The sequence below is a fragment of the Mastigoproctus giganteus genome, chromosome 6 (assembly GCF_048544385.1).
Source record: "Mastigoproctus giganteus isolate SK-2022 chromosome 6, ASM4854438v1, whole genome shotgun sequence".
In the NCBI taxonomy this organism is placed as follows: Eukaryota; Metazoa; Arthropoda; class Arachnida; order Uropygi; family Thelyphonidae; genus Mastigoproctus; species Mastigoproctus giganteus.
In genome coordinates this window covers 225,013,275-225,028,486 of record NC_143580.1, presented here as the reverse complement: position 1 = coordinate 225,028,486, position 15,212 = coordinate 225,013,275, and the positions used below count along the sequence as shown (strand labels likewise).

The 15,212-nt window shown below is 33.9% G+C and overlaps 1 protein-coding gene across 1 annotated transcript in view; it reads left to right on the top strand.

The window, feature by feature from the left end:
- LOC150085035 (mitogen-activated protein kinase-binding protein 1-like) overlaps positions 1-15,212 on the top strand; it is a 265,918-nt gene that overhangs the window by 135,344 nt on the left and 115,362 nt on the right. The window contains exons 10-14 of the mRNA XM_090376439.1: positions 449-521; positions 4,363-4,476; positions 4,579-4,725; positions 8,118-8,184; positions 13,235-13,349. Of these exons, the coding sequence (XP_090232565.1) occupies positions 449-521; positions 4,363-4,476; positions 4,579-4,725; positions 8,118-8,184; positions 13,235-13,349 (516 nt within the window). The remainder of the gene's footprint in view (positions 1-448; positions 522-4,362; positions 4,477-4,578; positions 4,726-8,117; positions 8,185-13,234; positions 13,350-15,212) is intronic.

Here is a 15,212-nt window from a genome sequence, read left to right as displayed (position 1 = left end):
CTTCTTGATTAGACCGGGGTTCGAGCCCGTCACTACCAAATACAGAGGAGGCGGAAAGGTCAAGGGAATGACCACCGCATATTCCCAGAGCAATATGGCCTTAGTTGCTAATGCTCCTAAAAACCAAATAACCACATGTAACAGCTCAGCTCCCAGTGGACAGATATCTTTCTTTATCACAATTCAAATTTCTGTGCTTATGGGTTTTAGATAATTCTTTCTATTTACTTCATTCATTTTCAGTTTAATGATATATATCTGCTAACAATCATCTAAGAAATCCTTCACATCTTCAAAAATGCATAGATTTTTAGTTACAATTAAAAATATCTTTTTTTTTTTTTTTTTAATCTAAAGCAACTCAGTTTGTTGTTGTTCCATAAGTTTTTGAATATTACATAAATATTGATTATATCATGATCTGATAAATTTTATTCTTATTTTATAGACAGTCCAATGAAGATAAAAATTCTAAATATCCTGATACCATAGCTATTGCCTTAGATGAAGTGAATAAAAAGGTATATAGTTCTTATTTAATTTGTATTTAAAGAGTTTCGGAGCTGAAAATTCATTGACTTATAAATTTTCAAGATACAAAATTAAACAGCATCAGTTAAAAAAAGAAAGGAAAAAAGAGCAGTGTGTGTGTACCCTGTATGCACAAAAGATGTTTTATTTTATGTGAAAACATCTATGGCGGCACTAGAGTAAAACCATTTAAATTTTTGAACGGTTTGATCAAAACTTACTTACACTACTTAGAAGGTTGATGTTGATCAAAATCTTGAGAAGCAGATTTTATTAAAGTCTGCATTTTATTCTTGCATAATATTACTGTCTCCACTGCTTACTCTACCGAATCAACGTTAGTGACTGAATTTGCATCATTTAGGAAGTGATGTCATTTCCATCTCTTAGTATGAAGGATGAAAGGATGCAACATTTTATTCTCACGCCCACTACTTACGCTACCGAATCAACATTAGTGACTGAGTTAGCATTGTTAGTGCCATTTAGGAAGTTACATCATTTGCATCCTTTAAAATCTGAGCCACCTAATAGGAAGTGACATCAATTGTGTCATATCCATAAAAAAAATTTCGTTAACAATCAATTGTCATTTCTGTTACAAGAAAATTTTGTTACAAGTTGATTTTAGTGCCACCATAGGTGTTTTCACATAAAAAAAAAAAAAAAAAAAAAAGGCACCTCATTTGCACATTCCCCTAGCAGTTTGTCCAATCCCTCCTTATGAAAGCTTGATTTTTTTTTTAACTTGAGCTCATACTCATGGTGTTTGCATCACCAGAATATTAGAATGGTGACCCGGATGGAGATGTGCTGTGCCTTCATGCAGCAAAATTGGTTATAGCCATACAAAGAAATTTCCACAAAACGTTTTAGAAAGGAATTGCCAACCTGTGAGTCTGTTTATTTACTACTGGTATAAACAGTTTGCAGAAACTAGTTGCCTATCTGTGAAAATTACACAGGCAACTAGTTTCCATTTAGTAAGGAATTGTAAATAAATTTTCATTTAGTAAGAAATTATAAATATGCAAAGCATGCTGTACATTTGCATTAGTATAAATGTGCTGTAATATCAATAGAAAATCATTGTTGCCTTCTCCTCGTGTAATGTAGTTGATGAAGCGTTTCTCTGTCTTTTTATTTTAAAAATATATATATTTTTAAAAATATATATATATATATGTATAGTAATAAAACTACATTAAAATTGGACTTTTATTTTTTTTTAATTTTGTAAATTTCTGCCTATTTTCATAACAAATTAGCTGTCTGGTAAATAGCTCCATGACTGTATTTTAATACAAAGTGTATTTTTCCAGTGAAATTTAAATTTAATTTCTGTTATAGCAGACTGGAAAAAAAAAACTGTTTTTTGCTCTGTTTTGACAAAACTTCTGTTTTTTTCTCTGCTTATAAATGCCTGATCTCTAGCTTATTGAAAGTCAAAAGTTGCCATCTATGGAAAATTATAAATTTGTTTCGTCACTTGTTTGCATATGCTAATTATGCAGTTGTGCTGTGATTTTTATACTGAATTTACAGCAATTCCTATATCCACAAATAATGAAGAATATAAAGCTTGTTACCAGAATAAGAGCTGATTGGACAAAAACCCATTGCACCTTTAATTACGAAGTAGTACATAATGAAATTATAGTGCAGGACAATACTACAGTGACAACTCCGAAGATATATATCTGAAGGGTATAAATGCTTGAACGTGAAATGTACTGTACCTTTTTAGGCATATAAAATTACATAAAGAAAATTACTTCATACATCTATTAATTTCATGTTGTAAATTAGGCTCTGGTAGCAATATTCATACAATTAGTTTATTTTAGCACTCACTGTATTAGCCTAATTAGAATCTACAGCAGGCCTGTATTCCCCTTATGGTTTTCCCAATTAGCACATGTTCTATTAAAATAATTGAAAATAGTGTAAGAAAATCAATTATAGTATTAGTATTAGCCATATAATGCAAGGAAGCAACAGGCTTGGCTAAAGAAAAGAAAATAAAAAAAAAAAAGAGTAAAAAGTAGATAAGAAATGCAAATTATGTACTTCCCTTCTCACATAGGTAACTATCTAGTTGATCTTTCAATTTCTTCAAACTGTCAGCCTTAACTACTGCCAATGCAACTTGTTCCAGTAATCAACAACTCACTGGTTAAAAGTAAACATCTTATGATCTAAATCTCTTCTCTGTTAATTTGAAATTATGCCCTCTAGTTTGGAATTATTTATAACAGTGAAAATTCTACTTTCATTAATTTTACTAACCCCTCTCAGGGCCTTATCAACCTCAATCAATTCCACTCCAAGGTGCAAGATTGCCAAGCTCTTTAGCCTACATAATTGGTCTTTCTTTGTATGTATGGCCATCCTTTTGCCAATCTCACCGTGCAAATTGCCCATTTTTGGACCCTTTCAAGAAACTAATGTCTTTTTTCAGATGAGGGTCTCCATACTTGGACACAGTATTCCAAATGTTGGTACCTCACCAATCCAAAGGAATCTCTCCCATGTCTAATTAATGTTCCCATAATTAACCTCAATGGTTTAATACATTCTCTGGCTGCCGCACTCAGAATTACTGGGTATATGCCAGCAGCCTTACTTGTCTTTAGGTTCAAAAGATTTATATTAAATAGTTGCCTATAATTTGGAAATCACTAATTTCATATTGTCTGAGCCTCACTCACACAGCCTCTTCAGCATGAAGGGTCTTTTGTCAGTATAAACCAATGCAATGCACCTATTGAATTCATTAGCAGCATCAGCTGGATTGTCTAAAGCCATGCAGTACACAAGGGTCTGATCTGATTCATTTTCTTCTTATTTATCCAGTGCTGTTGTATACTCAGCTGCCCTAACCTTATCTGTGGTACTAGATTAACTTGTAGTTGTTGTATGTTGTAGGCTTCAGTACTTTTCATTGCTACATAACTTTCCCATGCTATATTTTTCTGCTCTATTAGACTGGCCAGCTACATATTCATCAGTCTTGGCATCCTCCTTTGTGTTATATATTCTCACTGGTATATATGATATGCATTCATGGAGTCTGATTTTTGCTTTAAATATATTCCATAATTTTAATGTATTTGCCTCTGCAATCTGCCATGTATTGCCTTAAATTGCCATAGTCCTCTTTTTCTGAAATTAAAACTCTTGTCTTTACCTTTAACTACTGCAATGTCTTTTTTCATCATTCCAACTAATGACACATGATCACTATCTGCCAATGATTTCTATACTGTAAGCCCAATGATGTCATCTTATTCATGAGTAATGATAAGGTCTAGAATATTCTTATCCCCAGTAGTTTCTCTAACTTGCTTTTTTAATAAACTAGATGACTATTACAAATAATAGTCATCTAGTTTATTAAAAAAAAAAATTATTTCCCATGTTGAATTTCCTTCCCATTTCACTTTATCATAGCTTTGCTTATGGGTACCATTAACATATTAGTCTCTCTATCCTCACATGTTTTACCTAATAAGAATATGATTATTATTGTTATTAATATAAATAACATTTTTGCTGTTTTGCTCTGACTTCACTGGAAACCACTCTATTCACCCTGAAACAACTTTCATCCTGAAACACCACCCTATCCATTTCTCTTTTGGATAGGGTGAAATTTTGCTAAAAATTAGCAATATTTTGCATATAATTTTGTGCAAATCCTAGCAAGTTGACATTTATAACAAAATATGAAGCATAAATGGTTAGAATGGTTGGTTTTCTTCAAATATGCATATTTAAATTTTTTTTAATAATATTTTTGGTGTTTTTATAAATTTTATTTTATTTCAGGTTACTTGTGTGTATAATGATCACAGTTTTTATGTGTGGGATGTGAAAGATTTAAAAAAGGTGGGAAAATCACATTCATTTCTCTTTCACAGTGCATGCATCTGGGGTATAGAGGTAAGCATTTCAACATTTTTGTCAATATTATGTACAAATGTATTAAGTAGATCTTATTAATATAAAAGAAAATGCAAATCTGATCTTGTTTTACTTTTTTAGACGTATCCAGAGTTATCAAATAGGCATCCTCATGTGTTACCAGAAGGAACATTTTTAACCTGTTCTAGTGATGATACTATCCGGTTCTGGAATTTGGAATCAAACATTACCCCTAACCCTATGTATCATAGAAATATTTATAGTGCAGTAAGTTTGCTTTTTAATTCCTCAAATATTAAAATAATTATTGTTACTTTAAATTATATTATTTGCAATTTTTATTGTCAAAAATTGTACATGCTACTGTTTAAATTTTTGAATTAGTATATTGTCTGAATAATAAAAACTTTTCTTCCTGTTGATCCCCCCCCCTAAATCCATATGACTTACATTTGGACTATTTGTACTTGGTCATTTGAAATTCACATAACTATAAAAACAAGAAAGTGTTAATTTATTGCTGATAGCTTGATTGCATTCTGGCTATATAAGTCTCATCGTCTGTTGTTTTTACATTAAGCCTCAGTCACATACCAGTAGTGTTTTGTTTATAACAACTGTAGCATGTCATTTTACCAAGCATAGCACTTGATCGTTGTTAAATATTAAAATACGGCTATTTTTAGACAACACTTTGAATACTATGTTCAAATAAGGCTATTGTTAGACCACACTTGGAATACTTTGATCAAGTGTGTAGATGACTGCACCTAAAGAAGACATCGGACTTCTTGAAAGGGTCCAAAGATGGGTAACTCACCTGGTGAGATTGCAAAAGGGTGTCCATATGAGGAAAGACTGAGTATGTAGGTTGCACAGCTTAGAAACTAGGCACCTTAGAGGAGACTTGATTGAGGTGTTTAAGGCTCTGAGAGGCAAAAGTAAAACGAATGAGGATGAAATTTTCATGGATATAAATGATTCTTGAACTAGGGGCCATAAATTCAAGTTATGGGGCGGAAATGTTTAGACTGGGTTGCAGGAAGTTTTATTTTAGCCAGCGAGTTATAAATTACTGGAATAAGTTACCTACATGGGTGGTTGAGACTGACAGTTTGGAGAAGTTTGGAGGTCAGCTGAATAGTTACCTATGGGGGAGGGAAATGCATAGGTTGTCTATTTCCTTTTCTTTTATTAGTTATTTATTTTATTATTATTTTACTTTTTTCTTTCTTTTTTTTTGGCTGGTGCAGCATAAACCTTAGGCTTTCTTGCACCATACGGTCATTATTAATACTAATACTGATAATAATGTTCCAGTTATCCTTTTCCAAATAAGTCTATTATTTTTATAAACCTGTTGCCTGTCTCCACGTGACCAGATGTGTTAATAGTCAGAAATATGCTGAAAGACTTCTTTCTTAAATGCAAACCTAGATGTTTGCAATGGTTATTGAAGCCACTTAGTAACTCACTGAGAAAACTTGCATTACAGGTGGGTATGTCATATTTGAGTGCACAGAGGACTACTAAAAAACTACATCTTCATGCTTATTGTATTCATTTTATGCATAAACTTTAAGACCCTGACAAGACAAAATGGTTACATTATGATTTGTGATTTCCTACATTTCAGTCAGTATATTAGTGGCTGTGGTGAATAATATTTTCTTTTGTGATGAGACATGGTTCCACCTAAGTAATTGTATGAATTTCTAAATGCATATAGTAGTTAAAATCTGCATAGTTTCCACAAACTTTCCTTACATGCTTAAAAACTGTTATGACTGAATTCCTTCTTAATGAGGACACAGTTGATAGAAACATATACCAAGATTTTGTAAATCAGTTTGTTTCATTACTGGAAGTTACTTGAATGCTGATTTCAGCAGGCAAAACTTGCCACGCTTCCAACAAAACTGATGTTACTGTCAAGACTTTTTTTCAATTATTGTCTCATTTCTAAAAACTGATGGTCACCGCTGATCCTCAGACTTTTATTTTTGGGAATACTTAAAAAAGTGGTATATACCAACAATCCTCATATTTTGGAACCAGTGAGGAATAGAAATTTTCAGAGTATATGTTAGATCTCATCAGACACGAAAAGAGGTTGTGCTTGCAATTGAAAAGAAAGAGGAGCACACTTTCAGCATTTATTCTAACCTTTGCTATTATTATGTTTGTAATAATTGAAATAAAACTGAAAATACACTATGGATTGCATAGTATAAAAATACAGTAAAGTTGTCATCCTGATGATATAGTTCATTCAACATCATGTTCTCAGAGTACCTCTTCTAAGCTATGCAGTCTTAGCTGAATTAATAGCTGCTACACTTACTGGTTAGATAATTAAAAATTATTAATTTTTCTCACAATTGCAATTGTTTTTTCTCTTGAACATGTTTTGGCAACTCCTGAAAGTAACCTTCCTTTTATTGATGTTCATTATATATTTTTAATATTCTTATATGGTGTCCCTGTTTGTGAGGTATTTTTCATATTTTATTATTAAAAGCAGAGGTTATTTATAGAGCTGAATAGGTTATTTGATGCCCCCATATGTACTCCTTTCATCCCATACAAATTATTATTGTGTGAATGGGGTACATGATAATAACTTAAATACTTCCAGTTGATAGAGGATGTCTTCAAGTTTTTATTCACCAGTCAGAAAATGTGCATGCTGCAGTAGATGACAGCATAATTGCAAACTTGTAATCATTGCTAAATTTACCAAAACAGTTCCATCCTCGGTTTGCCATTGATCAACAGTGTTGGTGTTGATCGACACAACTTGTATGGTTTTATCTTTAGACAGTGATATAACATGTTATGCACTGCTTTCCTTGACATGTTAAGCTTGTGACTGGTATGTCATATGGATTTTCCTGGGCTTTGCATAAAATTTCCTTGAACCAGCTCCACTGTGCCCTCACTGACTTTTGTCAGCTATCACCTCAGCCAGGATAATTGCACAAATGTGTTCCCTTTATGAATTTTCTGTACCATCTCAGAACTGTTGGTCTACTCACTGACTTCATTTTAAACCATGTTCAAAATTTATGCAGTCTGCAGCATGGTAAATCATGCTATGATTACAGTTTTATGATTATGCCATCTACTGCAGTGCCCACATCTTCAACTGTAACTTTGCTACTCTATTCACACAATGACATAATTTTTTAAAAGAGGTTTATGAAATGTCCTGCATACTTTGTGTGCTTCATAGACAAGCACTTGCATCCAGAAGTATGGATGAGGAGCTATATATTGTATCATTAGCTGTTAATATGTTTCTTAACTGTGTCAGAAAACAAAAATCTTTACAAAACTAACGAAGTGCCACTAAAGTTTAGAAATCACTGTGAAAGTCACTGTAAAGGCTGAATAGTGAACTGTCAGCAACTCTAATGGTGCTGTAACCTGGTAGTTCCCACTTCACATTTTTGTATGGCTGAGAATGTATGCTGGATCTACTATGAGACAGTAGAATGCAAACAGCTCTTTCCTGATGTATGATTAAGTCCAGTTTATATAGGATAAAATCACAGGTCATCTGTAGAACTTGTAGCATTCTATATAAATTGGCAGTCAACATTGTAAATTTTTTCATACTTATGTTTTAAGTGGATAAAAAATGTTTTCTTTTTCAGGAACTTTTAAAGATCATTTATGTTGACCCAGACCTTTCTTATCTTTGTGATGTAGATTTTAACCCTTGTAAGTACTGCTTTTCCTGTTATTCATTAAAACAGCAAATTCTTAGATAACATGATAAATTGTCCTTTATTGTTTTAAGAATATAATAAAAATTAAACTTAAGTGTTGAGTTCAGTCAACAGGTAATCATTAAAAAGTTAAATGAATTTTCATTTGATTTAGTTCATCATAGCAACAGTAGGATTTGTAAATAAACCTGACAAATTTTGCTACATTTGTAGTAGCTCTGTTATAAAAAGAGGTTCTTTTAGGAGGTTCTGATGCAAAGGGAAAAAATTACAGAATTTGTTAAAAAAAAAAAACAACATATTTTGCATATTTTTGGATGTAACTTGGCAACCAAGATAAACCATTAGCTACACACACTTTGATACACACAGTTTACAACACTTGGGTTGAACTTTATTAAGTGGAATCAAGGTTAGAAAAAGTCTTTCATATAGTGTGAAAGGAACCACACTATATGAAACTTCCACCACAGAGATGAAATGCAAGGCTGTAACACTAAAAATTAAAGACATTCCCTATCAGAATCTATTACCTGCCATAAGATCCATTTTGCATGGACCTGAATTGTCCATATCTTCTCCATCAGAAGTTCTCAATACACATACACGATCATAAGGTGGTGATCAGTTTCCATATTTATCTGATGCAAAACTCAAAGAAGACATTAGTAACTTCACCAAAATGTAAAGAAGATGGAAGATAGAAAATAAACAGGATGGCAGATCACTGTTGGTCTTTGATGAGTAACATGTCTGATGATGAAATGCATAAAGGGAAAATTCACAAAATGCTTATTTGACACCAAAAGACATATAACTTATTTCTTATGAATCTACATAAACATGACTTTAATATTCTTCTCTTTTCTTTACATTGAGTTTTGTCCATTCTATTGTAAAAAAAAAAAAAAAAAAGTACTATCTTTTGGGGAAACTATAAAGTTACAAAAAAAAAAAAAAAAAGTTTTCTTTTTTACCCAGTTTGTAGGAAATCCCTGTGTGATATAAAAAGAATTTAATGGTAGTTTTGAAATCAGCATAGTAAACTTTAGGAAAGGGAGCACATTTGAATAGAAACCTCATTTTTCAAAATTTGCAAGCTTTTCTAATCTTTGTCACAGTTAATCAGTAAGATCATGAAATAAATCTAATTTGAGGTATATTTCTTACAAATATTATACAGTATAAGTTTGCACCTTTCCATTTCTTTTAAGCTTTACCTATCTTAAAATGTACTTTGTTTTCCTGCAGAAAATAACTGTTAGAATTTTGTCAGGTATCTTGTTTTTTCAACACAGTTTTTTCACAGTTTACTTTGTAACAGACATGTTCATAATTACAACTGATGTTGGCTACCCTTAAAAGCAAAACCAAGAAAAATTAATGTGCCAAGCTTAATAGTTAAAATTAAAGACTTATTTTGATATATGTAGATTGAAGGATTAGAACTTTAACCCTGAAACAGAGTACTCTTCTCTGAAGACCTTTACCACTCTTTATTTGTATGTTTTTAATAGTTATGTAAAATTTTTTCATGTTATTGTACATTTAGATCATAACCTGATTCTGTACGATGCTGCATACATACCGTGCATCATACATACTACATGCAGAATGAGGTTATGCCCACCATATACAAAAATGTTGTATATGGTGGGCATAATACATACTAAATGCAGAATGAGGTTATGTACACCATATACAAAAATATTGGCCTTTTTCTTAAATTTACTTTGGTAAATTTATTGAATGATTAGTTAATCTACATACACTTTCAAGAACCTCCAGAGTGATATCGAAACATATGGAAATAAATCTGCTCGCAACACAGTAAGTTGTATTAATTTATTAATAATCTTTTCCTGAGTAATAATTCCCTTCAATCTACATACATTAGATCATTAAGAAACTTGTAATTTGATATACACTGTATTTCCAAAAAAGTATCCAGAAGCCCCTGGGAGTTAGGAAAAATTAATCACATTTGCCATCCATGTGGTATAAAAGCAATTGCGTTCGCATTGGAGGTAAGCAGATCAGCAAGATACAATAGCTGGGTTAGGCATCGAGATTAGTAACTTCAATCAGAGAGTTATCATAGGATGCCTTATTTGCAGTCAGTCTGTTAGTACTATGGCAGAAAAAATATCTCAGATCAGCAATGGCTGACATAGTCACCAAATGGAAGTATCCTGGGTGTTACCTGCTAGGAAATGTTGGTTGGAAACAGAGAAATTGATGGAAAGGGTGCTCAGATGGGTAAGACATAGATTCTGTTAGTCCTCATCGAATACTGTCATCACCATCATAATCGATCTCTGATATATTTGGAAAGCTTCATTATGTAGAGACAAATCACAGTACAGTATTTTCTGATCTGATTATTATGTTCAGGTCTAGTGGATACCTGCAGAACATTATTTACTAGTGTGTGTGTGTTGTCCCAGCTGTACAGTTTTGTGAAGGTGCTGTAACTGTCTTGTTGTTTCTCATGGTTTCAGCTTTGGTCATTGGTGGCAATTCCTGGAACATTGAATACCATGTGTTACTTGATATTCTGGACAATTCCACTCTTCCCTCACTCTTGCAGTGGTTTTGGAGGTGGTCCCTTTTCTGTTTCACATGGCAGTGCACCATGTTATACTGAATAGCTTGTAATGGCTTGAAGATGGGTATGCAAAAGTTGCATTAGCCTGCTCAGTGTCCTGACCCTCCCATTGGAGATACCTTTGGGATGAACTGGAATTGTTGGCTTTGGACCAGGCAACATGCCTGTAATCAGTGGCTAAATTGACCTCTTTGTGTTGCAGAAGGAATGGACCAAAGTACTGCCTTATGTATTATCAAAAATTAGTTTAGTCTACCATCAATGTAGTGTGTGTAATTCAGGCCAGCAGTGGGCAGACATTGTAGTGTCCGGTTACTTTTGGCAGTTTAGTGTAAGTAGGTTGAAAGATTGTGGCTTTGTTTGAACTGTAGTTTGTGTCCCACTGTACTTTATCTCTTATAATTATGTATTGCGTAAAGACTAGAGACTAAATTCACCCCCCCCCCCCCCCAGTCTTTGGACTTTAGTCTCAAGACTGGGGGTATGAATTTCCACTGCATCTTGTCAAAAGTAAATTCTTGAGACTACTGGAAATTTGTAATAATTTTTTTGAGAAAATGACACTACTGTTGTCAGTACTTCCAGGGGACACTGTTGTCCTTCCTATGACAGTAAATCTGTTATTCATTAAAAACTCTAAGGGTGCTTACACATAGAATGGAGGTGACCCACTTTCACACAACTTAAATGAATCATAAGTTAATGGGAGCACACAATAACAGCATGTCAGGGGTGATTATTGATTGTGTTGATTTGCCTACTTACTGGAATGAATTTTAGTTTAAGCTTGCTAGTTGCTAACTGCTGAAGCAGTGGATATTGTGTTGTTGCTCTGTGATCAGAGGAGTAAATAGGCAGTATGGCAGATGCGCAGAAATGTTCTTGGTTTGCACAATTGAGCAGATGGGCTGAGAGGTAGCAACTGAAGTTTAACATTGAAAAATGCAAAGTGCTGCATATAGGTAACAGTAACCCCAGAGTAACATACCAACTGTGCGATACTACACTCAGGATAGTAGAGAATGAAAAAGACCAGATATAAAGTTTTCTGGGTGGTGCAAACAGCCTGCAAGAGTAGCTCATGGGGTCTTGCCAGTGATATATAGGAATTTTGCTAGCAGGGTTAAGAAGTTGATTATCCCCTTGTATATGGCAATGATCAGGCCACACCTTGAGTACTGCATACAGGTCTGGAGGCCTCATTTTAGGAAAGATGTAGAGCTGCTGTAATAAGTACAGAAAAGGGCAATGAGATTAGTGAATGGAACAAAGGGTTGCTCTTACAAAGAAAGGTTTAAGCTCTGCAAATTGCAGTGTCTGGAGACTAGGCACCTCAGAGCTGGAGCTCACTTCAACATAGACTTTGTACTGCAAGGGGATCTGATTGAGGTGTATAAGGCCTTGAATAGTTTGAGCAAGCACAATGCCAATCAGATTCTTCCTCTTGTCCAGATTAATCACCTGATGGGATATAAATTCAAATTGAGGAAAGACAGTTGTAGAATAGATGTGTGAAAATTTGCCTTTAGCCAGTGGGTGGTTGATTGCTGGAACAAACTTCCATCTGTCATGGAAGTTCATAGCTTAAATAAATTCAAGGCCGAACTAGACAAACTTTGGGAGTGAATGGATGGGTGAAGTGGGAAGGGGTTTTTTATTTTTTATTTTGGCTGATGCTATTGCTTGCTTTCTTGCATATTTTTGCCTTTTATTTATTTATTTTTATTTATTTTTTGTTAGTTGTTGGCGGGATTCGAACCCGCAACCTTTTTGGTTGCCAGCAAGCACTTTACCCACCCGGCTAGCCCGGTCGGCTTGCTGTTTATGCTGGTTAGACCACATGATGGAAATTTGTTTTTTAAAAAAATGTTCACAAGGTTTAATTCTTCATAAAGTATTGGGACTTGACATGTATGTATACATTCTCCTCAATTCACACACACTGACCCATTATCTGGCTTTAATACACTTCCTAGTAAAACTTACCCAACAGTGTAATGGCAATATTGAAAACTTGTACTGATTAGCTTGCTTTCTCTATGTTCATAGCCAGTTAGCAGATTGTGTGCTCCAGATGCAAGTAATGTACACTTGTCAACCTGTATTCTGTGTGTAAACACCTAAAGCACCATTATAGACTTAGTTTTTAATGAATAACAGTTTCACCTTCTTGGTGATTGGTGATGTTATTTGATTAAAAACAATGCTAGTAACTTTAGTAGGTTACCTCATAGATAAATGCAGTTATTTCTAAAGAGTATAAGTCTGAGCACTGTCACAGGAGGGATAATAGTGCTCCCTGGCAGTAATGACAGAATTACATAAATAAATGTTATTCTCTTTCTCTCATACTATTTCAATATCTGCATCAAAATAGTACTCCACTTCTTTATTAATTTGTAATCACCTTTTGTGTATTGTTTTATTATTATAGCTGGAAGTAATGATAAGGTAGATACAACTTATGATGGGAAAAATGGTGTTAGATGTTTAAGGATAAGTCCAAATGGGCAACAGCTTGCTGCTGGTGATCGGTCAGGGAATATAAGGCAAGTTAAATGGAAGAAAATATAATTAGAAAAAAAGATAAATTTTTGAATTTTGTAAGTAGCAGTTATGTTTATGCAGTATTTTCTGTTGAATGTGATGTGAAGGCAAGTCAGATGAACAAGATTTTTTTTAACCAACAGCTTTATTTTTAAAAAAATAATAAATAAATAAAATAAATTTCCACCAGATTTTTTTTTTTATATCCTACTCATAAACTTTTTGGTTGCTGTTGGTTACCATCCTCTGATGGCTTACTTCGCTTCATCATCTATATGGAATCACAATTCCGCCAGATCATTTTTCAGTCTTCCAAAAACAAAAATGCAAAGCATGAAATGTGGACTATATGGAGGATGGTTAACCACTTCCTAGTTAGTTTCTGAATTGTTACCATAGTATGTCGAACAGTGCATAGGCATGCATTTAGCAAAATGACACCATTAGTCAAAACAAGTGGGCCTCTTCTGTTTTTTATGCATTTCACAGATAAACTTTGAGAATTTATTCATAATTTTGTGAGTTTACTGTCATTTTTACATAGAAAACAGTACAGTGGCAGTCCCAGTGATTCAGTTCACTGCATGCTGTGCACTTGCACTCTGATTTAAAGTGCTTACCCCATGTCCTATCCCACAGTCCCTGTGTAATTAAAGATGTTATTTTCTTCTTCATGTTGTTGGTGTTGTAGTCTCATTTGCAAGCATTTCTGTTCATCAGTGAAACACCTCAGAGCTGGAGCTCACTTCAACATAGACTTTGTACTGCAATCTGTTAATGAATGAGTAGACTCGTGGCTGATATTCAGCTTCCTGTCATCATCAGCTGTCCCACTGATTCACCCTGATGATGTTTTCTTCTGTGACAACTCTATTAGCTTGTTCTGAGCAAAGGTCATCTACCAAAATTTTTCTTACTTCATGGTAACAATTTGCCCATTCATACATTAATGGATGTGACTTACACCTTCTCCAGACACTGGTGAATTTCTTCTTGAGGGATCCCCTTCAGTGCAAGAAACTGAATAACACTTGTGCTAGTTTTGATACTTTGATAATGCCTTATTGTCCTGATGTTGCCTATTGTTCTCCACATATACAGGACAGTCAATGTGTGCCCTATCATTTAGCAGAAGCATAAGTACCAATCCCTAAATTTAGACCCATGGTGGTGTATAATTTAAATTTAGACATTAAATTTTTGCCATTATTTGACCTTTGTATAGAAAAGTGAATTGAAAATTTATATTTATACATTAAACTCCTATAGTGGTTGGGAAAGATAGTTTGGATAATAAGATGGTGCAGATAATCCAAAATTATTATTATTATTATTATTTTTTTTTTTAACAGGGACATATGTTTGTTTTTATTTTATTTATTATTGTTATTTGTTTTGATAAAGCATACATAATGATGACCCTATGAATGAGCTTAAAGAAGATCAGTTACAGATCATTAGTTTTGATGTATGGCGCCTCCGTAGCCAGGTAGGCAGGAGCAGCAGTGCGTAGCACACGCTTCTTGATAGGACCAGGGTTCGAGCCCATGACCACCAAATACGGAAGATGCAGAAAGGTCAGGGAATGACCACCACATATTTCCGGAGCAATATGGCCTTAGTTGCTAATGCTCCTCAAAACCAAATAACAACAACTTGATGTATACTGCAATTTTAGCCAGAGTAAAATCTTCATTGCATTCCTAAAAAAGCTGATGGCAGAATATAATTTCCATTATCTGGAGGAAACCATAAAACTAGAGTGGTGTAAATGGGAAAGGTGGAGAGAGAGAGAGTTCAGAAATACTTGTGACAATGCATGGTTCCATAAGCCTTCCACGAATTCATCAAATAATGATGATTTT